We start from the raw sequence: 26,913 nt of genomic DNA on the forward strand, positions 1-26,913 counted from the left end.
TGCTTCGAGTCAGCAAAGTAACAAAAATAAATCCTGCCAGCAAAAGATGAAGGGGCTCAGTACCACCAAGCTTAAAAATAGATGCTATGGCTTTGAGATCCCAGGTCAGAACGAGGGTCGGAGCTGGCCTGATGATCTGCATTGCAATTTTGACAGGTGTGGGGGAAACGGAGGGAAGTATAAAAGCTGCCTCCCTCCAAGGTTGTAGAAAAGAGACCAGGAAACTGGCAGCAGGTTCAACCCACAGGTGTTAGAGGCTGCAGGATGAAGCTATTGTGGCTTTCAAAGGATGTTGGTGAATAATTAACAACAGTACAGTCCCGACCTGCTCGGTTTCATTGTGGGAGAGAGCCACAATGAAGAAAGGCAAAGTGAACGACACTACTGAGGGAAGATGAATTATTTAGTTGCCAAATCAATAATCAGTAGGGAGAAGAGGATCAGAGGTAGAAACTCAAATTTCTGCTTATCGGGGTGGAAGAACTCCCTCTTCCCAGTCACAAAACACATCAGTCGGTACAAAGGCAGTGATTAGAAGATAAAAACATTGCTGGTTTGGAAGGGACATAACAGAACACCAGCTAGCAGTGCTATAACTCTATGGGTTATACATGCAGAATGCATTGAGACAAACATTCTGATAGTTGCCATTAAGCAGCACCCCCCCCCCCCCCCCCCCGCGAGAACAGGGCTTCAAGGCACCAAGCCAAGACCTGAATGAGGGATGGCCCCACATTCTGTTATAATGCAGCCTCTCTCTGGCAGGATGGGCGAAGCCTGGACTCCTCCCACTCTGGTCAAGCTCCAAAGGAAAAAAAGTGCAAACATTGAATGGAAAACCCTCCTTGTCACAGTGCCTCCCTCGCCCTGCCCAAAGTCTATAAATGCTCGCAGTCAGTCATCAGTAGCTGGACGAGTGGAGGCCGATTAAAGAGTGCCTTTATCGAGGGGCTTATGGTGGAGGAAAGTTTTGTTGATTTGGGGGAGGGGGAGATTTGAACCAGGAGCCAATTACAAGACCGTACAGGCCATGAAATAACCATAGAACTCAAACTACCACCCAACATGATTGTGGGGGATAGGGGGGCTACTCCCTCACTTCAAGCTTCCTTCCACTGCTCCTTTTACTTTCTTCACAATTTCCATTATCATCTCACCTGCTGTGTTACACTTTCCCCAAACACTGCTGCTGATTCCACTCCCCCCACTCAGCATTATCATTGCAAAGGTACATAGAATGCAAATACCATGTCCTGTAGCACACACGCTGTACTAAGAGTGAGGAGCAATGACATGCAGACTAAATCTCCCCTGACTTTTCCCAATTTCGGTCACTAAAAGATATAGATCACACAACTTATTTCACAATTGATCTGTGACCACTAAGATTCATCACTCAGTTTAAGATGAACTGCTACCCTAAGCATGGAATCCCCCTACCTCATACTCTGCTACCCTAACCATGGAATCCCCTGTTTCTCCCACACCACCAAGTCCTACATTTGCCAGACTTCTGAAGGATCACCATTTGCACCAGTTATTTTGTTCTGGTCATTAGCACATGGAAATTTTCAAAAGTCATCAGCAGAAATCATGCAGGCTGACCTGCTTTTCCTTACAGCAGTTAGACTTTACAGCCTTAAAAAGACAGACCAGAGCAAAAAGCAGCTTCAGCTTAACAGCAGGACAATAGGTCGGTTGTGCGTTACATGGTCTATTGCTCCTGTCAATATAAAAATGTGCATCACCTAACTCACTGCGTGAAACAGCCCAGGAGAACTGTAAGGAGATGCATTAAAACAAATCTCAAATATTTAGAGCAATTTCAAGATTGTGCCTGTCGATTAGATTCCAGTCTGTAACTCACTCCCAGGTATATGTAACATATATATAAATCCCTGAACCCCTCGATTAGATTCCAGTCTGCAACTCACTCCCAGGTATATGTTATTCTACATATAAACCACCCCAAACCCCTCGATTAGATTCCAGTCTGTAACGCACTCCCGGGTATTTGTTATTCTATATATAAACCACCCAAGCCCCTAGATTAGATTCCAGTCTGTAACGCACTCCCGGGTATTTGTTATTCTATATATAAACCACCCAAACCCCTCGATTAGATTCCAGACTGTAACTCACTCCCGGGTGTCTGTTATTCTATATATAAACCCCCAGAACCCCTCGATTAGATTCCAGTCTGTAAGTCACTCCCGGGTATCTGTTATTCTATATATAAACCACCCCGAACCCCTCGATTAGATTCCAGTCTGTAACTCACTTCTGATTGGCCAATGTTGTGTAGTCTTTCCGGGTACACAGGGGGTAAAATGAACAATCTCAGCTGCAATTCAGCAGAAGTGCCCACCAGTTTGCTTGGTGCAGCAACCCTGCAGAATATTTGCCAGGGCTATCTCAATCTTTGCTCAGTTACTAGAACGAATGAGGTGATTTGCTCAGAGTTGGTGAGGTTGCTTTGTCATATCGCACAAGCAGGTGATGATCACACTCCACACACTGGGCTTCCTGGCCACACGCGGTGCGGAATGAAATGTGCTTATTTAAATATTTGTTAATCGGTTAAAGGTGCAATTTCTTCATCATTTCAGTCTTCATCTCTGCTAGAAATGGTTGTTTTTCTGCTTTGTAAGAAAGGATTTCCTTTCCTTGTGTTTTTTGTTGGGGTTTGGAATGTCATGTTGACCCGGCCGTTCAGTTGTAGATGTGCGGGACAGGCTAGGCCTTGTCTGATTGTCTCCTCTCTCTCGTCAGCTGGATGTGCATCAACTGCCTGGGCTCCCTAAAAGAAACCTGTAACAAAGCAAATTTGGGAGGGGCAGGAGAAGTAGAGATAAGAAAACAAGAAACACATGTTAAGTTTTTAAGGCAGAAAAGCAAAGAGATCAGTTCATCCCAGAATGTGAAAGGCAGGTTAGACAACAGCACAAAAACCCCACCAAACTTACTCTCTTCTGGGTGATTCGAGGAGTTCAGAAAGGAGCTGATCAACGCTAAAGGATCAAAGCCAGGACCTTTCAGCCTGAAAGACCCATCACCACAGACCCCGCTTTCCAGACGAGCTTTCCTTTCAATCATTATGGAATAAATGACTCTCTGTCTTCAGCAAGGACCTGGAGCTGATCCTGACTGCAGCAAAGATCACATCATATTGAGGATCTATACACCTAACACTTGGATCTGCTAGAGGGGCAGACAGCAGATCTATGAATGTGCTCCTGTACTGAGCAAAGGGATTGTAGCATTGGGGAAGGGAGGCCGAAGGCAGATCCTTACTCTTTTACCCCTCCACCTCCAAAACATGTAGGATAGTGACCAGGAACTGGAAACCTCGTTGATTTCCACCCTTCCAACTCTAGGTGGTGAACTGCAATGTTCTAAAACCGTTATGGCTGTGGTCAGTGAATGCAGCGCGCACCAGCAATGGAACCTGCTCTGCACCACACATCTACTATTGAATTGGAACATCAACCCTACCTGCCAGTAAAAAGACTGGGCCTTCACAGATGAAAAACACAGTTATATATTTCCCACACGTACCATTCTCCCCGAGCTCCGACGGCTTCCTTTCTCACTAATCGCTTCTTGTCATCCAAGGGTTTAGCCAGGGCTTGGATTACCCAGGATTTCTGTGGCAGGATCTGCAGACACACAAAGCAAATTTAAAAGCATTAAAGAAAGTGACAACAAGCCTGGTTTCTACAGGGCCGAGTGATGGATGGGAAGAGTCCATCTGACCTCTCCATGCAGAAACAATACAAGCAAGCTTCGTTAATATCTTTTCTTAAGAGAATTTACCTCACAAATTTGTTCGAAACACTGAACAGATGAAATATTAGCGAACACATGTTTGATGCCACGCTGCATGGCACCCAAAGGAATTCCCACCCATACAATTATACTTCAAATTGGCAAAGTGTAGTGTTACCCACATTTGACAAAGGCAAATGGTCAACATAAATACAAGCTTTAGAGAAAAGAATTGAAGCAGGCGAAGAAGGCTGGATATCTGGACATTCTCATCTTAGACATCAACATTCATCATCAGTCTTGAATTGACAACCAGATTGTGTAGGATAGTTGGGTGTGTTTACAGGACAACTGACAAAAAGACAAGGCTACAACTTTTACCCCTGTACAAGACTCTGGTCAGGCCTTAGTTGGTATACCATGTCCCCAGTCCCACGTCCACCTCACACGTGGTTTGATATTGCAGCATTTGAAAGCATGCAAGAAGAGGGCCACTAGATTACTTACCAGTTTGAAGCATCTTCTTTATCACGATAGGCTCAAAGATATTAGCCCTACACTTTAGAGAAATGTAGAGTTCAGTTTGACTTGATCACGGTTTAAAAGATCAGGAAGGGATTAGGTTGTGTTCAGGTAGTCATTTTGTTTCAATTAAATAGGTCAGGAAGGACATGAGGTTACAATCTTAAGTTATATAAAGTCAGTAATAAGTTAGATCTCAGGTGGTGGTTCTTTTCCCAGGGAAATCAAGGACAGCATAAAAGCAAAAGAAAAAGCATACAAAGTGGCGAGGATTAGTGGGCAGCCAGAAGATTGGAAAGCCTTTAAAAACGAGCAGAGGACAACTAAAAAAGCAATAAGTGGGGAGAAGATGAAATATGAGTGCAAGCTAGTTAACATAAAAGAAGGTAGCAAATTTATTTCGATATATAAAAGGTAAGAGAGAGGCAAGAGCAGATTGGACCACCGGAAAACGTGGTTGGAGAAGTAGTAATGGAGAACAAAGAAATGGAAGAGGAACTGAATAGTTACTTTACATCAGTCTTCACGGTGGAAGGCACCAATGGGATACCGGAAGTTCAGGAGCAGGGGTGCGTGTACTGGCCATCACTAAGGAGAAGGTTCTGGGGAAACTGAAAGGTCTGAAGGTGGATAGGTCATCTGGACCGGATGGACTACACTCCAAGGTTCTAAAAGAGATAGCTGATGAAATTGTCAAGGCATTGGTGGTGATCTTTCAGGAATCATTGGAGTCAGGGAGGGTCCCAGAGGACTGGAAAGTGGCCAATGTAACACCGCTGTTTAAGAAGGGAGGGAGGCAGAAGACGGGAAATTATAGGCCAGTTAGCCTGGCTTCATTCGTTGATAAGATTTGAGAGTCCATTACTAAAAATGAGATTGTGAAGTACATGGAAGTGCATGATAAAATAGGACTGAGTCAGCACAGCTTCGTCAAGGGGAGGTCATGTCTGACAAATCTGTTAGAATTCTTTGAGGTAACAAGGAAATTAGACAAAGGAGGACCAGTGGGAATGATCTATATAGATTTCCAGAAGACTTTTGACAAGGTGCGGTATACAAGGCTGTTAAATAAGTTAAGAGCACATGGTGCTAAGGGTAAGATACTGGCATGGATAGAGGATTGGCTGACTGGCAGAAGGCAGAGAGTGGGGGTAAAAGGGTCTTGTTCAGGATGGCAGCCTGTGACTAGTGTTGTGCCTCAGGGGTCTGTGCTGGGACCACAACTTTCCACAATATACATTAACGATCTGGAAGGAGGAACTGAGGGCACTGTTTGCAGATCCTAATAATCTTTATTAGTGTCACAAGTAGGCTTGCAATGAAGTTACTGTGAAAATCCCCTAGTCGCCACATTCCGGCGCCTGTTCGGGTACACAGAGGGAGAATTCAGAATGTCCAATTAACCCAACAAGCATTTTCTAGGACTTGTGGGAGGAATCTGGAGCACCCGGAGGAAACTCACGCAGACATGGGGAGAACGTGCAGCCTCCGCACAGACAGGGACCCAAGCCGGAAATGGAATCAGAGACCTGGTGCTGTGAGGCAACAGTGCTAACCACTGTGCTAGCGTGCAGCCCTTGTTACGAAGATATGCAGAGGGACAGGTAGTATTGAGGCTGCAGAAGGACTTGGACAAGCTAGGAGAGTGGGCAAAGAAGTGGCAGATGGAATACAATGTGGAAAAATGTGAGATTGTGCACTTTGGTCGAAAGAATGGAGGCATAGACTATTTTCTAAATGGGAAAAGTCTTCAGAAATCAGAAGTACAAAGGTACTTAGGAGTCCTAGTTCAAGATTTCTTAAGGCTGACGTGCAATGTTAGCATTCATGTCGAGAGGGCTAGAATACAAAAGCAGGGATATACTTCTGAGTACTCCAATACATTTGGAGTATTGTGAACAGTTTTGAGCCCTGTATCCAAGGAAGGATGTGCTGGCCTTGGTAAAGGTCCAGAGGAGGTTCACAAGAATAATCCCTGGAATGAAGAGCTCGTCATATGAGGAGCAGTCGAGGACTCTAGGTCTGTACTCATTGGAGTTTAGAAGGACGAGGGGTATCTTATTGAAACTTACAGAATACTGAAGAGGACTAAATAGAATGGATGTGGATGTGGAGTGGACGTGGAGAGGATGTTTCCACTAGTTGGAAAAACTAGAACCAGAGGACAGCATCTCAGACTAAAGGGATGATCCTTTAAAACAAAGGCGAGGAGGAATTCAGCCAGAGGGTGGTGAATCTGTGGAACTCTTTGCCGCAGAAGGCTGTGGAGGCCAAATCACTGAGTGTCTTCAAGACAGAGATAGATAGGTTCTTTTTTTAAATAAATTTAAGAGGGGTTCATTTTCAAATTATATTCTCGAATCTTTTCAACATACTGCCCTTTGCTTTCGAAATTAAAATTTTGGGGGAGCAAGATTTTGATTGGTAATTATCACAAGATAACTGGAAGTCTATTCTCTCTGCTGCACATTCCTCATCTCTCTGTGAAAGGCGTGGGTTGCTACAATTTAAATTCTTATAATGAATCCATTTATCCAAAGTTAAATTATCTAAGATTTATCCAACTAACCGAATCCCCCAAACAATTGGCAGTGACCAACTCCTTAAAAAAGGAAAGAAATGGTTCCCATCTCAGTTAGAACCTCCCCACCAACCTCCCGATGGTGAACCTGACCTGACCACCCAGCAAAGCAGAGGCACTGGGCGGAATGGGAGACCTCCATCCAGGGAATATTCACCTCCCGGCTATCGGTGAGGCAAAGGCAACAACATCCGTCTCTACCCCAGACTGAATCACCAGCGAATCCGACACCCCAAATATGGCCATCAGTGCACACGGGTCTAAATCCACACGGAGTATCTCTGACACGGTATTAGAGAATGAAGCCCAGAAGCTTGAGTTTGGTCAGGACCAGAACAAGTCCATGTGGCTAGCTGGACCAATGGAGCAGAGATCACACATATCCTCTACATCTGGGAAAAACCCACTATTCCTTGCTCCAGTCAACTGCACCCTGTGCAGGATCTTAACCTGAATCAGGCTCAACCGGACACATGATGATGTGGAGTTAACCTTGTGAAGTGCCTCACTCCAAACCCCATCAATAAGAATGGGGCCCAATTCACTTTCCCATTTCATCCTCTGACCGCTTAATGGAGCAGAATCCGAAAGAATATGGCCACGTCAATCCGAAATAGACAGGGTGTCACGGTGGCTCAGTGGTTAGCACTGCTGCCTCACAGTGCCAAGGACCCGGGTTCGATCCCAGCCCTGTCCAGGTGGAGTTTTCACATTCTCCCCGTGTCTGCGTGGGTCTCAACCCCCACAACCCAAACATGTGCAACGTCGGTGGATTGGCCACTCTAAATTGCCCCTTAAATGGAAAAAGTAAAAGAGATATAGAGCGGGATGAACCATACTATGTCGGGTCATTGCCTTTCATAAGCAGAAAAATGGTGGCTGGAGGAGGGTCGGAGGCAGCGATTGGAAATCTTCAAACACGTCCAATAACAAAGACACAAGCGCCTACGGCCATACTAGTCTGAAAACGCCCGATCTCGTCTGATCTCAGAAGCTAAGCAGACTCAGGCCTGGTTAGTACTTGGATGGGAGACCGTCTGGGAATACCAGGTGCAGTAGGCTTTTGCGGCCAGCAGAGACTGCTCACACCAAGCACTCTCCACACCAGAACAAAGACACAAGCTGCCCAGAAAACCTTTTTGTAAAATTCATCCGAACCAGAGCGTTGTCAGACAGCATCAGCCCAATATGCTTTAAAGTATCGTCAGAGTGTAACAGGGAGTCCAACGGACTGCTCACACCCACCTCAACTGTCGGGATTGGTTAACCGTCCAGAAAGTTGGATATGACCGATTATCTGCAGGGGGCTCCGATTTCAAAAGGATTTCAAAAACCACATTGACCCGGGGAGGGGTGGACATGAGGTTGCTGTCTGAATTAAGTATGTGAGAAATCTCCCAGGAGGCCGACCGTTTGAATTGGTGAGGCAGAAGACGGTAGGCCTGCTCCCCGTATTCCTAGAACATACCCCGAACTGATGTACCACTCTGCCAGTAGACAATCACTCTAATTGGTTCTGTAACTTCATTCCTACCTGTCAACAGCTCTGGACTAGGATCAAGTGAGTACTGGTGATGCGCCTCGAGAATGGAATCCACCAGCCTCTGCCGCTTCAACCTAGTTGGCTTCAATGTGTCTGCCTTTCACCCACCCCCCTCCCCCAACCACCCTGCAAGCTTATTAAATGATTGCTGTGCTGTAAGCTAATTAAACGATTGCTGTGCCGTAAGCTAATTAACGATTTCTGTACAGTAAGCTAATTGAACGATTGCCGTGCTGCAAGCTTATTCGACGATTGCCGTACTGTAAGCTAATTAAATGATTGTTGTGTTGTAAGCTAATTAAATGATTGTTGTACTGTAAGCTAATTAAACGATTGTTGTACTGTAAGCTAATTAAATGATTGTTGTACTGTAAGCTAATTAAACGATTGTTGTACTGTAAGCTAATTAAATGATTGTTGTACTGTAAGCTAATTAAACGATTGTTGTACTGTAAGCTATTTAAATGATTGTTGTACTGTAAGCTAATTAAATGATTGTTGTACTGTAAGCTATTTAAATGATTGTTGTACTGTAAGCTATTTAAATGATTGCTGTACTGTAAACGAATTAAACAATTGTACTGTTATGCTTAAACGATTGCTGTGCTGTAAGCTATGTTCTGTACCGTTATTCATTGTGACTGCTGTTAAAACTTAATAAACAGAAATTTTAAAAAATACACAAAGGTGAGACGAGTGTATCACATAGTACCCACACAGCATCAGACTGCGCCCCCCTATAGATGTGGCAGCAGGGCTGTGGGGATGCTGCATTCTCAGAGGTGCTGCCTTTTGAGTGAGATATTAAATGGTGAATGTTAAAGGTTTCATGCAGCTATTTGAAGAGCAGAAAGACTTTACCCGTTTAACAATAGTAACTGGATCTCGAGAGAGGAAATAACTGCATGTATAAATACAAGACTAATGAGTAACACAACAGATGATGAATTGTAAAAATCTTACCACATGTGGAGGCAGCTTTGTTAGCGCGTGCATACACTGCAAGGATGCAATACGGACTTTCTGCAATGAAGATACAGGCAAACTAACATCAGCAAGGGGAGGTGAACCTTTCCAGCAAACCACTGACTCATTATCACTGGGCATTAGCTAGGGCGGAGAGGCTGAATAGACTTGGACAGTTTTCATGAGAACGGAGGTTGAGGGGTGACCTGATAGAGGTGTACAAGATTATATGGGGCATGGATAGACAGGCACTCTTTCCCAGGGTGGAGAAGTCAGTCACTAGGGTGCATATCTTTAAGGTCCGTGGGGCAAAGTTTAGAGGATATGTGCGAGGCAGTTTAAAAAAAAACACCAGGGGAGGTTGTGGAAGCAGATACATTAATGGCATTCAAAAGGCATCTCGACAAATACAAAGATAGGATGGGTATAGAGGGATACGGCACTAGGAACTGACGAGTGTTTTGGCCAAGGGTGGTATCATGACCGGTACAGGCTTGGAGGGCCGAAGGGCCTGTTCCTGTCTGTATTCTTCTTTGTTCTCACATAAATAATTGCCAAAGGAAAATACATCAGGGCTATGGGGAAAAAAGGAGAGAGTAGGACTAATTTAACAGCTCCTTCAATAAGCCAGATCAAGCAGGATGTGTGAGTGACCCCCTCTACTATACAATTCAGTGACACAGGGAGCATGCTTGAGGAGAGTTACACATATCAATCCCCAATACAAAGGTTCGACTTGAAAAATACTTTTCCTTGGCTATTTCACCAAAGCCTCCCGACAAGTATTGACCCAGGGCACGTAACCAGGACGTACCACAGCCTGGATAACCCAAAACATCACAGAGGAAGGTGCCCATCACCTCAAGGATTCCAGATTCCTGGATAAAGCTGGAAAAGATTGAATGAGGTTCCTGATCAAAGTCAGACTGTCCCAGTTCACTGTACATACCATGGCAGGGCTAGTCGTCAGATGCAGCAGTTTGTTTACTAAGGTGTCTATGTGTAAGCTCATGATCTGTGGGGCGTCCAGCAACAAAGGGTGCAAACACCCCAAAGTGGACAACTGGACAACCTGGTCTGAGCAGGACAGGGCCTCCAAAAGCAGGGTCAGCAACTGGAGAAAAAAAAGGAGCAATGGTTAAAACCAGCACCAATCATACACACCCACTGATACAAAAAAGCACCAATCACACATGCTCATTAATATAAACCAGTGACAATAGGACAGTGGGGACAACGCCACTGCTCTTCCTCAAGTAGCAGTAGGATCTGTAATGCCCACCAAAGGGGACAGATGGGGCCTCAAGCTGCTTTTTAAGATAGTCTTTGGACAGGTTTAGGTTTTTAAATTACTATTTGACGGATGGATGAACCAAAAGAAATTATAGCAAATGCAGATCTATATGTGACTACAACAGAATGAGCAACATGAGACAGTAATCATTCACACATATCGTAGGGGGCCAAAAAGTGTCATTGTAATAAAGACAGCCAAGGGACCGACCCAGTGTCACTCTGGGGTAAAACAGCTCTCTGCTGAGCTAACAATAGAGGCACAATAACTGATCTCAACAACCACTGGCTTCTAATTGCAGAGGTGACAGGGCAGGATTGCGAAACAATCAGGTCAATGGATCTCGTATGGTCAGTCCAGAGATTGCTGCTGTAAAATTCATTAATGCAGGTGGTGGGTTAGAAACCTAATCGGCCTGCTTGTGATCGAGAAGAGGAAAGCAGACTTGGGAGCAGGAAACAAAAGCAATCATGTTGACACTTTTGTGTGGAGGTGAGGGGGAAGGTGAGGTTTAAATAGAGTGAGCATCATATAATCACAGATACACAAAACATCAGCGATCAGATGACTGACAGGATGAAAGACGCCTGCATATGAGAACAGCATAAAGTCCCAGAGGAGGAGAATGCTTGTACTCACCGAAGGAAGCTCTGTCATCAGGACCTGCTTCGGGAGGCTGTTCAACACGTGAGAAAGTGCCTTCAGGTAGTTTGACTTAATATCTGTAACAAAGCAAGCCCATTGGAGCAGTGTTAGAGTGAACGTATCAATTTCAACATATCAGTATCAGGGCCTCGAGGTGAAAAACTCGTAATGGAGATGAGGGCCATTTCCCCCTGACCACCCCAACAGCTAACTTATCTCATCCTGCAATTAGACAACTCATAATCCTCCCTCCACTCACTGCACAGGTACCAGAGACAAAACCTATCATTTTATTAAAAAATGCTCTTACAGCTCAGATGCAAATTTTAACAATAATTTAATTCTTATTCCTTTGTGCACTATGTCCACACAATCCTGGAGGTGACTCCCAGGATGCAGTGTGGGTGCTGCTGTCTGGGGACCGATGATCCTGTGACTCCAAGACACTGTTTCAATGCTACTGTCTGGGACCGATGTGCTCACCTGCCTTGACAGTTGGTCCAACGCAAACATTCGCCCATCCTTTTCTCTTATTTGCCTCTGAAACCACTGCACCTTTCTATTGTTTATGTACCAGAATATCCACACTGACTGTAATTTAAACCAGGGATCACCTTCACTGGCCGAGTGGAAGCCATGGACCAGTTTGGGGACGTTCTCGGTGAAGAATCGCTGCCGGTACATGATGCGGACGTCAGCGTGAGTGGCCTTGTTCAGGACATCTGTGGAGTCGCTCACCAACATGGAAAATGCATCCGCTGCCTCAGTTCCCAGGTCCAGGTCAGTGAGCAACTCTATCAACTGAGGGGAAAAAGGAGATCAAACTAAGTTTGATATGGAACAAAGGAGAGAATAGTAAACAAAAAGGCTTTGCGTTGAATAACAGATCAGAGCAGAAACTTCCTCCTACCTTGTCAGTCAATGTGGTAGCCAGAGGGTGATATCGCAGCACCAGAGATTTTGTTAACTAGAGAAATAAGACAAAATCAAAAGAATATTGTTACACAGAGAACAACACTGTCCAACGTCCAATCACATTCTGTACGGGTTGGGGACATAAATAATGTGACAGTTTGGTACAATAGAGGCAGGCGACACCACTAGTGTTGCAGTGAGGCTGGGTGATTTGATGGAGTTCTTGCACCTTGAAACGGTGGTGTTCATGGCAAAGGGGCTAATCGATGAATGGTGGCCATTCACCTTGCAATTTAAGGATCTGGTCACTGTTAACTGTTAGCATGTGTGGGGGCGGGGGAGGGAGATATTGTTCTTCTTTGGTTTTGCTTTTCTATTCTTATTAATGTGTTACTGCGATTGTGATTTGCACAAAATGATAAAAGATTAATATTTTTTAAAAAAATGATTGTTACAACAAGTGGACCTAAGCTCAAACTGGAAAGGTGAATACGATGGTTTAAAATTGACCACTTCACAACGGTGGGCAATCATGTCCAGTGCAGATTAGCAGGAGAGGAACTGGAGAATGAGGCCGGTGGTGCTGGCAAATTCAAATGGAGTCAAATCACAGAATCTTACAGCACAGAAGGGAAAGACGATTTGGTCCATCAACCTTGTGCCAGCTCTCTTAAAGAGCCACTTTTTCTCCCATTCACCTGCACTCTAAATGCTTCATTATCCACTGCCCTTTTAAAAGCCATTACATCCTCTACAAATGTTGCAGTTTCTGGGTAAGTCTCACTGTAAATTTCAAACCACTGCCCTTGGGAGTCACTGGTTAGTAATTGGGAGCAGGAATCCTGGCCGATTTCCCCACTGTCCCTTAACCCAAGGACGTTGAGGCCAACTGTACCCTTGGAGGAATATAGTATCTCATTGTGGTCAGGGTAGCAGCAAGTGTCAGCACGTTGGGGGTTCATGTCCCACTTGAGGCACGAGCACAAAATTGAGGTTGATACTCCCAGTGCCATTACTGAAGGAATGCTGTGAAACAAGACCACACATGAAACTAAGGTGGATTGAGAGATCCTGCGACTACTATTTTTGAACAGTAAGAAGTCTTACAAACACCAGGTGAAAGTCCAACAGGTTTGTTTCGAGTCTAGCTTTCGGACATTCAAAACACAACCACTTGTGTTTCTTCCATTCCAACTGTGACTACACTTCAAAAAGTGCTTAATTGGTTGTTAATTGCTTTGAAGTGTCTTTAGGTGGTGAAGGCGTGAGGTAAACGCAAGTTTCTTCTTTACTTTTAATAACCATTGACATATAAATTCCTTACCCACAGGAGCAAGGTGAAAACCCGGGTCCTGCTCACGGACTGTGAACAATCGCCAGCGTTCCTCTCTAGTCCACTGTCAATCTTTTTCAGCACGTCACACAGAATAGAATCCAACTGCTCACCTACACACACAGAAAAAGAATAGATCAGAAGGGTGTCCTACTAAACTTCAGCTAAAGCTCCCTCAAATGGTGATGGCAACAGAAAGACCAAGAAACAGCGTTTTAAAAAATTCATTTACAGGATGTGAGCGTCGCTGGCTATTCCAACATTTGTTGCCCGTCGCTAGTTGCCCTTCAGAAGGTGGTGGTGAGCTGCCCTCTCGAAATGCTGCAGTCCCCGAGGTGTAGGTACACCCACCATGCTGTTAGGGAGGGAGTTCCAGCGTTTTGACCCAGTGACAGTGAGGGAACAGCCATATATTTCCAAGTCGGGACAGTGAGTGACTTGGAGGGGGCCCTCCAGGTGGTGGGACGAAAGGGAAAATGCTGGAAAATCTCAGCAAGTCTGGCAGCATCTGTAGGGAGAGAAAAGAGCTAACGTTTCGAGTCCGATGACTCTTTGTCAAAGCTAACAGATAGAGAGAGTGGGAAATATTTATACTGTGGAGTGAGAATGAAAGATGAGTCATAGCCACAGAAGCCCAGGGAAACCGGGTGCTAATGGCCACAGATACCAAGGGGAAAGAGTGTTAATGGCAGTCCCCAGAGAGGACAAAAGATGTGAAAGGTCAAACAGCAGGGAAACTAACATCAGAGGATGAACTGTAGGTGTGGGGAGAGGGGAATGGGGAAACAAAGAGGAGAAAGGTGCAGGAAATAAAGAAATGATAAAAGACAGTTAAAATGAAATTAAAACAAATGGGTCGAGGTGGGGCTGATCATCTGAAGTTGTTGAATTCGATGTTCAGGCCGGAAGGCTGTAGTGTGCCTAACCGGAAGATGAGGTGTTGTTCCTCCAGTTTGCGTTGCGCTTCACTGGAACATTGCAGCAGGCCTGTTCCAGTCCACATGCCGAGGCTCCTGCAAAGAAGGTTGCTGTCTGATAGACAAATCATTCCTTCACCCTGAACCTCAAACGTATTCTCTCATCACATTTTTCTGCTAAAATAAGCAAAATACTGCAGATGCTGGAATCTGAAAAAGTACAGAGGAAGCTGGGAAAACTGAGGACTGCCAACATCTGGAAGAGAGAAACAGAGTTCATGTTACAAGTCCTTTGTCAGAACTGAAAGGAGGGAGAATGCAGAAACTGCAACAAAAAGTCGCAACTTTCGAATAAAAGACAGAAAGATGGCCTGGTGTGAGAGGGGAATGGGGTGTTTTACATTGAGGCAATACACGGGTGGAATATTATAAAAAGGAAGAAATAAAAAGGAGGTTTTAAGGTGGAGGAGAAAGGTCAAAATCTAAAAGTTGCCGAACTCAACATGTGCCCAACCGGAAGGTGAAATACCGCTGCTCCAGCTTCACTGGACCACTGCAGCGGATCAAGGACAGACAAGCCCAACGTCTCTACTTCCTATGGAAGCTAAAGAAATTCGGCATGTCTCATCGACTCTCAAACTTCTACAAATGTGCCATAGAGAGCATCCTATCCGTCTGCATCACAGCCGGGTATGGCAACTGCTCGGTCCAAGATCGCAAGAAACCGCAGAGTGTGGTGAACTCAGCCCAACACATCACACAAGCTTCCCACCCTCCCATTGATTCTGTCTACACCTCCCGCTGCCTCAGGAAGGCAGACATCATTATCAGAGACCCCCCCACCCAGGCATTGCCTTCTTCCAGACCCTTCCATCAGGCAGAAGTCTGAAAACTCGCACATCCAGACATAGGAACAGCTTCTTCCCCACAGCTACAGGACTCCTCAATGACTCCCCCTCGGACTGATCTGTTCCCTGTAAGAACACTATTCACGATGCCCTATGCTGCTCTTGCTCATGTATTTGCTTTGTTTGGCCCCTTGTTCCACACTGTAACCAATCACTCTTTTGTCAATGTACCATTTGTCAATGTTCCCTGTTGATTATTCTTGTGTCTACTATGTACGTACTGTGTACGTTCTTCGGCCGCAGAAAAATACTTTTCACTGTACTTCGGTACATGTGACAATAAATCAAATCAAAGCGGGCACGAGAGAAAAGTGCTGAATTAAAATGGCAGGCAACAGAAAGGTTGGAGTCACACTTGCAGACTAAGCAAAAGTGGTCCACATTTTTCTGCTGTTCTATATTGTCGATGTAACTGTGCTTATTGCAGCTCTAAACCAGACCTTGTGTTCTGTAGGATGTTGTGTCGATGTATCATCAATTCCATTGTTAAAGACAGGTGGTAAGCATTAACTCACCAAGCAGTGGGGTGTGGAAGGAATTGGGAGACACTATAATTCTGCTGAGCTGTCTCAAGAATAAACCTGCTTGAGGTACGAGACTAACTTTAGACTCATTCTTCCACAATATACAAACATTGGGATTAACATATTGTCTACTTGTCCCTTCAGACCTCAGTCTTCATCTGACTCTAACATTCAGCTTTATATCCTATATTATTTATATGGTATCTCTTTCTTTACCCCCCCCCCCCCCATCCCAACAGTAGTGCCGCTTACACTGAGGTCACTCGCCTGGACTGCGCAATGTAAAGAATAAGTGATTCCCCTCACTGAGGGGAAGGGGTGGAGGAGGAGTGTTCAATTCAGGTGGTTAGGCATCCCTGTGTTTTCCTATATGGGATGGGGTGGGAATGTGGCAGACCCACTCTTCAGCTCCTCATCCTCCTTGCACTGAGGGGAGGAGTGCTTAATCCCAAGGACCAGCTCTCACCATCTTGCCAGTGGCTGGTTGCGCTGTGGTGTTGGATTTAGACAATCGCCTGTCCTGGAAGAGGTAGAGGTGTGAGGTATCGCGTCACTCGCATTGTAGAAGGCACAGGTGTAAAATCTAACAAAGAACCTATTGCAAGTAGAAGGCGATGGCGATGAGAAATTCAGAGCACTCGAGAGAAGGCAAATTAGAATAACAGATAAGGAGGCCATTTGGCCCATCGTCTGTTCTGGTTCTTTGAGAGATTGATCCAGTTAGTTCCACTCTCCCTGTTCTTTCCCTATAACAATAAAAACCTATCCCTTCAAATCATTGTCCAATCCCGTTAAAAGTTACTACTGAATTCTGATTTGGCCACACTTTCAAGCAGTGCATTCCAGATCATCATAACTGTAAAATAAATTCTCCGCTACTCCCTCCATCTCGCAGCAGAGAGACCCTGCAGCAAAAGATCATCAAATCCATTGCACTGCACTGTGTGAAAAAAATACCTCAATATTTCAGATTCTTACCTACTTTTATAGATGGACATCCAACTGGATCAAGCTTATTAACTGAATCACAACCAAGTATGGTCTTACGGTGAAACATTGTTAAAACAAGGGTTGATGAAGTGAAACAGTTGCCCTGTTTTGAAGTCATTCACTCTCTGTCTGCACTTCCTTTATAAGTTTCCATGCCCACATTTGTCTTGTAAAGTGCCCATATAACTGGATATGCTGCAGTTACAGCCTCCTGCGACTGGTTCTGCTGCAGAGGCTCCACTAGAGGGAGGTAGTTTTACACAGGCAATTTCCTGTTGCAAATCCGAACACAAATTTAGCAGCAGAACGGTGGTGACACAAATGTGTGCATGCCGAAAATCTGATTAAAGAAGCTTGAACAACTATGCACTTCACCATCACGGTTGAATAGAATAGTGTCATCCCATCTCAAGAGAAAACTTTTAAAAGAGGCAGTCTGCACGTCCTCCCCGTGTGTGCGTGGGTTTCCTCCGGGTGCTCCGGTTTCCTTCCACAGTCCAAAGATGTGCGGGTTAGGTGGATTGGCCGTGCTAAATTGCCCGTAGTGTCCTAAAAAGTAAGGTTAAGGGGGAGGTTGTTGGGTTACGGGTATAGGGTGGATACGGGGGTTTGAGTAGGGTGATCATGGCTCGGCACAACATCGAGGGTCGAAGGGCCTGTTCTGTGCTGTACTGTTCTATGTTCTATGTCACAATTGGGGAACTGAGTGTGGCATAGTGGCACGGTGGTTAGCACTGCTGCCTCATGGCGCTGAGGTCCCAGGTTCGATCCCGGCCCTGGGTCACTGTCCGTGTTCAGTTTGCACATTCTCCCTGTGTTTGTGTGGGTCTCACCCCCACAACCCAAAGATGTGCAGGGTAGGTGGATTGGCCACACTAAATTGCCTCTTAATTGGAAAAAAATAATAATTGGGTACTCTAAATTTATCAAAATAAAAAACAATTGGGGAACTGTGGGTACTGATGGTCGGTCTCCTCATACCTTTCCGACAGGTAACGGTGCTAAAATGGCAGTATTGCTGACTGACTATTGAACAATGGCTTGGTTTAGATCACATGGACTATAAAAAGACACGCGGACCCTCACCTGCAGGGTATTTGTTAATAAGGCCAGCAATGCATTTTGCAGCAGACGTGTAAGTGAATCGATGGTTGCTGGTGCAACACAGCTCCATCAGATGTGCCAGTAACTTCTCTTGCTGAGGTACCGATACCTGCAATAAACAATATGCTTTAGTAACTTAACGATTCGTGATTTGAGGCATATGAAGCCAAATGAGATCTCATTCAGACATTTCCTCTTTCACATCATTGCCAAAAGGCCAGTAATGAAATTAGAAATTAACCATCCTGCCACACTCGTGCTTATTGTCACAAGTAGGCTTACATTAACACTGCAATGAAGTTACTGTGACTATTCCCCTAGTCGCCACATTCCGCCACCTGTTCGGGTACACGGAGGGAGAATTCAGAATGTCCAAATTACCTAACAAGCACTTCTTTCAGGACTTGTGGGAGGAAACCGGAGCATCCGGAGGAAACCCACGCAGACACGGGGAGAATGTGCAGACTCCGCCGAGACAGTGACCCAAGCTGGGAATCGAACCTGGGATGCTGGCGCTGTGAATTAACAGTGCTAACCACTGTGCTACCGTGCCAATGCCGATTAAATAAACGCAAATGCACTCTACATTGCCCTTTTTTCCCCCCAAGATGGCACTTGAGCGAGGCGACTTCTTGCAAGCTGTGCCCAGCATACTCTCTAATTCTTCATTTTACGCTTGTTCTATTCTGCAGTCTCTCCTTCCTTCCCTATGTACGGTATGCATTGTTTGTACAGCATGCAAGAAACAATACTTTTCACTGTATACTAATACATGTGACAATAATAAATCAAATCAAATCAAATCTACACACTCCCAGGACAGGTACAGCACGGGGTTAGATACAGAGTAAAGCTCCCTCTACACTGTCCCCATCAAACACTCCCAGGACAGGTACAGCACGGGGTTAGATACAGAGTAAAGCTCCCCGTATGCTGTCCCCATCAAACACTTCCAGGACAGGTGTAGGGCGGGGGTAGATATAGAGTAAAGCTCCCCCTACACTGTCCCCAGCAAACACTCCCAGGACAGGTACAGCACGGGGTTCGGTACAGAGTAAAGCTCCCTCTACACTGTCCCCATCAAACAGCCCCAGGACAGGTACAGCACAGGGTTACCTACCGAGTAAAGTTCCCCCTACAATGTTCCCATCAAAACACTCACAGGACAGGGTCAGCACGGGGTTAGATCCAGAGTAAAGCTCCCTCTATACTGTCCCCATCAAACACTCCCAGGACAGGTACATCACAGGGTTAGATACAGAGTAAAGCTCCCTCTACACTGTCCCCATCAAACACTCCCAGGACAGGTACATCACAGGGTTAGATACAGAGTAAAGCTCCCTCTACACTGTCCCCATCAAACACTCCCAGGACAGGTACATCACAGGGTTAGATACAGTGCAAGCCCCAAACCAATTTCACAAGTTTACATCAGTGTGACAGTTTCAGTTTGCACACTGCACCACACTGCGAATTGGAGACCGACAATGCTTTGTAAACATACTTTGTTGTGTGGACTCCCCTTAACCATTCACCTCTCTGATCCGCGCTAGAATGGACCAATGAATTCCCTGTTCCCAGAGGAGAGGAATATTCTGATGATTATGATAACGTTGAACCTCAGGTCGGTTTGATACTCACATTCTTTGGCAGGGAACAGACTGCGGCCTTCAGGAGTGCAGTCAACTGAGTCTGTGGCCATGGAGAGTCAGGCAACTAGAAACAGAAAGGAGAGAAGATCACAGCATCCTGACTACAGGGAAACATTCCAATCTAACAAATCTTTATGATGAGACAGAATGCATTTAGAAACTGCTGCTGGAGGGTTGAACTGCCAAAGCTCCACGGTACCAAGCTTTGATCTCCCTGTTGGTCGGACATAAGGAAACATTAAGCTGGCAGCCTTCAACCTGCAACATTGTGAGGTGTTGGATTTTGTTTCCTCAAGGAGGGAGGGTAGTGTTGGATTAACACCTTCCATTGCAGGAGTTGTGTGTCAGCGTCAAGCATTCTCTGGTCAGATCAGTAATAAACCCCCCGGGCTTCACCCCAACATGGCGTCTGTATTAATAGGGAGCACAGACCTGTGTTATGCATGGCCTCCCAAATTCAGATAGTAAATTAGAGCCACAGGCAAAGCAGTTTATGGACCCGGGAATAAATGGAATTGTGCAAGGTAGTTCGAAAATAAAAGTTGGTTATTTCTTGGGCAGCCACTAAATTCTCAGAATGGTGGGGTGACGTGGAGCGATGACTCCTTCCCATGACTTCCAGCTCTGAGTTTCGGAGCAAGACTGAAAGCTATCGCAGGGAGCTAGCAAGCAGAAATCCGACCTTCAAAATAAGGGTACAGAGAGGGAAAATAAAGACTGAGCAAGTGACTCATCAGCCACTCTCACCCAACGATTGCCCGTTTACAAAATAAGGGTACAGAGAGGGAAAATAAAGACTGAGCAAGTGACTCATCAGCCACTCTCACCCAACGATTGCCCGTTTACAAAGTCACTGGTGTACAGTCCTGGGGCAGTTCTTCAACCAAGTCACTCAATGCAAAGTGGAATAAAGCTTGCCTGAGACTGGGAAAGAGGGAGAAGGAGAATTTTCTTCCAGAAATGTCTGTACCCGAGGATGATGCTTCTTTTCCAAGTAAGGAGGCAACATCCAACTTTAGTATTTTAGCCAAGTGGCCATTTTCACCTGACCCTTTTCAGCATAATGCCAAGCAGGCTATTCAGCTGTAGAAGCTGCACTTGGCTGTCACTGCACGCTCAGGGGCTGGTTTAGCAAACAGTTAAATCGCTGGCTTTGAAAGCAGACCAAGGCAGGCCAGCAGCACGGTTCAATTCCCGTACCAGCCTCCCCGAACAGGCGCCGGAATGTGGCGACTAGGGGCTTGTCACAGTAACTTCATTGAAGCATACTTGTGACAATAAGCGATTTTAATTTCATTTTCTAACAGAGGTCGTTGGAAAAGAATCAGAGGAAAGATGAGGATTTTTTAAAACATCTTTAGTCGGGAGTATGATTATCTGGAATGCACTGGGTGGTGCGATCTGATTAAACAGTTAACCTTCAATAGGAAAAAAAACGACAGGACTATGGTGCAAAAGGTGGGGGTAGAGTGATTGTTGGCACAGGCAGAATGGGCCAAATGGCCTCCGTCTGTGTTGACTTGTTCTGATTAAGAAGAAAAGCAAAGGAGTTACTCACTTGGAAAGGCCGAAACTTTCTGGACAGGTTATTTTCAGGCAAGAAGGAGACATCCCCATCGAGATACAGGGCCACAACCTGGGAGATTGTTGTGGAAGCTAGTCTAAGAGGGGGTTATTGTGGTGGAGGAGAGGGAGGAAACAGAAGAAAACAAAAACTTTTAAAAAAAAATACTTTCTTTCTACACTCACCACACCGCATGAACCTCAAAGGATAATTAATACAATCACTAGATGATAATTCTGCTGCCCTACAATTTTCAATTTCCAGGTTTTGTTCTCAGGCTGAGGGGGCATCTATTGCCATCCCGGGCTCCTTGAGTAGGTGGTGAACCTTCGAGAACAGCTGCTAGTGATTTGATGGAGTGCACACTAGGCCACTTCAGAGCGCAGTTAGCCATGCTGGCATGGATTGGAGTCACCTAGAAGGCCCAGATCTGTAGATTCACATATGGACATGAGTTAGGATCAGGAATAGGCCATTCAGCCCTCTGAGCCAGCTCCGTCATTCACTTGATCTGATTGCAACCTCCTGCCTATGTCCCTTAACCTTTCACCCCCTTGTTTACCAAGAATCTATCTACCGCTGCCTTAAGCATTCAAAGATTCTGCTTGAGGAAGGGAGTTTCAAAGTCTCACGACCCTCAGACAAAACCTTTTGTCGCATCTCTGTCCTTAATGGGCCTCCCCTTATTTTAAACAGTGACTCCCACTGGTTCTAGATTCTGCCACAAAAATAAACATTCTCTGCATATCCACTCTGACAAGACCCCGCAGGATCTTGCATGTTTCAATCAAGTCACCTCTTATTCATCTAAACTTTCTCTTTTCTTTAAATTTAGAGTACCCAATTAATTTTTTTCCAATTAAGGGGCAATTTAGCGTGGCCAATCCACCCAGCCTGCACATCTTTGGGTTGTGGGGGGCAAAACCCACGCAAACACAGGGAGAATGTGCAAACTCCGCATGGATAGTGACCAAGAGCCGGGGTCGAACCCGGGTCCTCAACGCCGTGAGGCAGCAGTGCTAACCCACTGCGCCACTGTGCTGTCCCCGGTGCCCACTATAACTGAAGCATATCCCCCCCTACTTGGGACCAATTGAAGAGCTCTTTCAAAGAGCCAGCACAGGCTTGCTGAGCTGAAGGTCCTCCTACACTGTATATTTCAAGTATAAATTATGGAACAGGAAGTACAGGACTTTGCGAAGATACTGAAGTAGAGAGAGAGAGAAAGGTGGGAGTGGAAGGCGAGGACCCGGACAGCAAGAAGCTGTCCTCAGTTTCTTTCCCCTTCTGTAGAATGATTGTAGGATGACGCTAATGGGTTGAAATCTTTGTGGACGCATGCTGGGAGGCAGTTTAGTGGTATTGTCACTGGATTAATAATCCAGAGGCCCAGAGTAATGCTCTGGGGACCCGGTTCGAATCCTACCAGGGCGGATGGTGGAATCTGAATTCAATAAAAAACAGACCTGGAATTAAAAGGTCTAATGGTGACCATGAAACCATTGTCGATTGTCATAAAAACCCATCTGGTTCACTAACTTCCTTTCGTGAAGGAAATCCGGCATCTTACCCGGTATGGCCTACATGTGACTCCAGATCCACGGCAATGTGGTTGACTCCTTTTCTGCTCTCAGGGATGGGCAATCAATGCTGGCCCAGCCAGCGATGCCCACATCCCATGAACGAATAAAGAAAATACTGCACATCAGTGATTCAGGGGTGAGCCAGGGTGAAGGACAAGGAATCTCCAGAGTGCAGAGGCTGCAGCTTTTCCAGACTAGAGAAACAGGAAGCAGAGAATAATAGATTCCACTGGAGGGAAGGAACAGGAAAGGAACAGGCTGTCCCAATGTTTGATTCCAACTTGGAAATCCGCACTCCTATACAGATTCAGAAGGAAGTGCGTCAGTACTAGGATTCCAAACCCGTAACTCCCTTGCCTTCCAGGCATTGTTTACGCAAAGTGTTAAGTTTTGTCTCTGATTATCTCTTGTACTTGTTTTGGACAGGCAGACATTTACCGGAACAAAAGTATATGTGATGCCGGCTGCCACCTCACTACACCAAGTTCACATGGTCAGTGCTGTCTGACTGGTGGGGTTGGGATCGGGACAAGTGAAACAAGAAACCCTTGCTCTCATTCTGTTTCCACATTCACACATGGACGTTTTCAGCAACGAGAGTGGAGAGCGCATATGATCAGGGAATTCCCAAGGCAATAATAACCCATTTATGTAGCAGCCTTAATGTAACAAAATATTTAAAAGTGCTTCAGACTCGGAAAATAGTTAAAAACTGACAGCAAACCAAAAGGGGAAGACATTAGGGTTACGTTTCAAGGAAGGACTTTGCGAAGATACTGAAGTAGAGAGAGAGAGAAAGGTGGGAGTGGAAGGCGAGGACCCGGACAGCAAGAAGCTGTCCTCAGTTTCTTTCCCCTTCTGTAGAATGATTGTCGGAACTGTCCGATTCTCTGAAAGTTACAGAGTTTGTCTCATCTGGTCCTGGAGTGAGGATAATTGCTGCCTTCTGGAATTACAGTTTGACCCAGCTAAGAGGAAACTTCACCCCACCTCCAAGATGAGGGAGTGGATCAGTGAAGCTGAAGCAGGCAATCTGCTCATGGTAATGAAGGGTTCCAAATTCCACGATGAGTCAAGAGGGAGATGGGAAATTCAGGAGGAACTTTTCATCCAAAAGGAATACAGGCCTGTGGAGTGAGTTTAAGAAAAATAATTCATTTATGAGACGTGGACATTGGTCAGGCCCGCAGAGGAGTTGGCAGCATGGAGAATTAAAGGGCAATTCACATGCATTGCAGGAGGGAGAAGGGCTGAAAGCTATGTTGAAAAGACACGTAGTTGTGACTATCTATAAAATCGTTGGGTGGAATGGCCAACAATTCTTATGTTTTTACAGTGACTTTCTGAACCCAGAGGAAATGGGTCAACATTCACAAAGTTATTTCGGAAACAAAAGAAAGAGATTGCATTTATATAGCACCTTTAACAAATGACTACATTCCCAAAGTCTCTACTGCCAAAGAAGTACTTCTGAAGTGCAGTCAACATGGCCGAAGAGTAGGTAACGCAGCTGCCAATTTGTGAACAGCAAGCTCCCACAAGCGACATTGTGATAATACTCAATGGAGTTTGCATGAATGAGATAAATATTGAGAGGCAAGAGATTCTCAGCGGGGCTCGACAGGATAGACGCTGGGACAATGTTACTCCTCATGGGGGAATCTAGAACCTGGAGTCCTGTTTCAGATTGGGGGGTCTCCCATTTAAGAATTTCTTCTCTGAGGGACTTTAATATTAATTGGAATTAATTCATCGGGAATAAGTCCCGAAAGACGTGCTTGTTAGGTGAACTGGACATTCTGAATTCTCCCATTTTCCTAGGGTGGCTCGGTGACGCAGTGGTGAGCACTGCTGCTTCACGGCGCCGAGGACCCAGGTTCGATCCCGGCCCCGGGACATTGTTCATATGGAGTTTGCACATTCTCTCCGTGTCTGCGTGGGTCTCACCCCACAATGCAAAGATGTGCATGGTAGGTGAATTGACCACGCTAAATTGCCCCTTAATTGGAAAAAAAACATTTACCCATATTCCTTGAGACACCAACAATCTATTCATCTCTGCAATGGATATATTCGAAGATGGAGCACCCACAGCTCTCCTGAATTACAAAGCTTCAGAGCCCTTTGAACATAGTAATTTCTCATCTATCCAAATGATAGCCTGCTTATCCTGAGATAGTATCCCCATGTTCTAGATTCCCCAGCCAGGGGGAAACAGCCTCTCAATTCCTATCCGGTCAAGCCCTTTCAGAATCTGGTATGTATCAATTCATGTCTTTACAGATAACATTTAACCTACAAGATTTTTCCTGGACTAGCTAGAGAGAAATTTTCTACCAGATATTTTTTTCTCTTGTGGATCATGGGGTTTTTCCATCACTCGTGGGAGATTACATGGTTGCAAAGGGAAGGCAAGAAGGAAGTGGATGGTTCTGATGATCTGGCCATGGTGAATTGAGACAGGCTTAATGGACATGCTTAATGGGGGCAGCACGGTAGCATAGTGGTTAGCACAATTGCTTCACAGCTCCAGGGTCCCAGGTTCGTTTCCCGCCTTGGGCCAATGTCTGTGCGGAGTCTGCACGTTCTCCCAGTGTCTGAGTGGGTTTCCTCCGGGTGCTCTGGTTTCCTCCCACAGTCCAAAGATGTGCAGGTTAGGTGGATTGGCCGTGATAAATTGCCCCTTAAGTGTCCAAAATTGCCCTTAGTGTTGGGTGGGGTTACTGGGTTATGGGGATAGGGTGGAGGTGTGCTTGGGTAGGGTGCTCTTTCCAAGAGTTGGTGCAGACTCGATGGGCCGAATGGCCTCCTTCTGCGCTGTAAATTTTATCTATTCTATCTACAACAAGTAGCTATTTCCTGATCGCCAAAATGTAAAAGCAATAGCAACTTACTCTGTCTGGCTGTGACTGTAGGCAGTGCTGATCACTGTCCCCAGTGTTGTGATGACTTGTTCCTCACACAGGATGCCATGCTGGACTTCAGAGCCACAGTCACGATCAGCTATTTTAGAAAGTTTGGGGAGTAAAATTCACATTTCTTCATTGCCTCAAGTCACTATTATCTCCCTCCCCTTCAGATCAAACCAAACTATATTAAAAGAGAAAGAGAACTGTAGGGCAGAGTACATCTCATTTTAAAGTTAGAACCTCCAACGGTGCAGTACTCCCTCAGTATTGCACAGGGGTGTCAGCCTTGATTACACATTGAAGTCTCTGGAGTGTGTCTTGTGAGAGTACCTTTAAGAAATGAGTGTTTATAGACGGGTGTGTATATAAATATCTGTAGTGAGTGTACCTTTAAGGAATGAGTGTTTATTACTGCAGTGATGTCAGAGAGTGGGTGGAGCTGGGCTGTCTGTCAGCTTTTTACTTTCGCTTTAGGCTTTTTGCTGCAGGGTGGGTTTGGTTTCATTTTAGTTTTGGAGAAGCTGCAATCACAGCAGGATGTGTATGAATCTCTGCAAGCTTATGAATGTTCATTTGGGATTTTCAAAGTGGTAACTGCTCTCAATAGTGAATTTAAACCTGATCTTTGCGTTAAAAGGGTCTTTTGTCTTCTGAATGTTGTTTGGGAATTTATTAAGGATTACTTAGTGTTGTATTCTTTGGGGGTTGTATTTGAATTGATGGTTGCTGAGATGTTCACTGTATGTTTTAAAAAGGTTAACTTGAGTTCATAGAATAAACATTGTTTTGCTTTAAAAAATACTTTTCCATTTCTGCTGTCCCATACCTGTAGAGTGGGCTGTGTGCTCCCCATACCACAATCTAGTAAAAGCTGTGGCTCAGGTGAACTCCATGATACACTTTGGGGTTCTCTAAACCCTGGCCCATAACAAGTGGGACTTGGACCCCTCAACCTTCTGACTCGGCTGAGGCTGCGACCCACTGAGCCACAGCCGGAACCTGCCTTTACCACTTGAAAGATTGTTCGAAGCACATTGTTGTTCTGCAGATATGTTAATCTTCTGGGTCGTGTGGAGGTGTGAGACTGGACTTTCCATCTGTAAGAGTGCTGCGTGACATGTCTAATGGGGAGGGAGGGGAACTTGTCCACTTTGACAGGAAGAATAGAAAAGTAGGGAAACCGCAGAACTCTGAC

At 45.3% G+C, this 26,913-nt stretch overlaps 1 protein-coding gene and 1 non-coding gene across 2 annotated transcripts in view; one reads left to right on the forward strand and one right to left on the reverse strand.

Annotated features, from left to right (window-relative positions):
* Window positions 1-2,672: 2,672 nt before the first annotated feature.
* mms19 (MMS19 homolog, cytosolic iron-sulfur assembly component) overlaps window positions 2,673-26,913 on the reverse strand; it is an 80,652-nt gene continuing 56,411 nt past the window's right edge. The window contains exons 20-31 of the mRNA XM_038821851.1: window positions 25,704-25,812; window positions 21,221-21,323; window positions 19,652-19,726; window positions 17,993-18,119; window positions 13,559-13,680; window positions 12,230-12,286; window positions 11,934-12,120; window positions 11,314-11,396; window positions 10,330-10,494; window positions 9,378-9,437; window positions 3,559-3,659; window positions 2,673-2,811 (exon numbers count right to left, since the gene is read on the reverse strand). Coding sequence (XP_038677779.1) covers window positions 2,784-2,811; window positions 3,559-3,659; window positions 9,378-9,437; window positions 10,330-10,494; window positions 11,314-11,396; window positions 11,934-12,120; window positions 12,230-12,286; window positions 13,559-13,680; window positions 17,993-18,119; window positions 19,652-19,726; window positions 21,221-21,323; window positions 25,704-25,812 — 1,217 coding nt within the window. The 3' untranslated portion in view covers window positions 2,673-2,783. The remainder of the gene's footprint in view (window positions 2,812-3,558; window positions 3,660-9,377; window positions 9,438-10,329; window positions 10,495-11,313; window positions 11,397-11,933; window positions 12,121-12,229; window positions 12,287-13,558; window positions 13,681-17,992; window positions 18,120-19,651; window positions 19,727-21,220; window positions 21,324-25,703; window positions 25,813-26,913) is intronic.
* Window positions 7,815-7,933, forward strand: LOC119951084. The gene has a single exon (XR_005457490.1). It is a non-coding gene; the product is annotated as a 5S ribosomal RNA (ribosomal RNA).

This window comes from Scyliorhinus canicula, chromosome 16, assembly GCF_902713615.1.
Source record: "Scyliorhinus canicula chromosome 16, sScyCan1.1, whole genome shotgun sequence".
NCBI classification, from domain to species: Eukaryota; Metazoa; Chordata; class Chondrichthyes; order Carcharhiniformes; family Scyliorhinidae; genus Scyliorhinus; species Scyliorhinus canicula.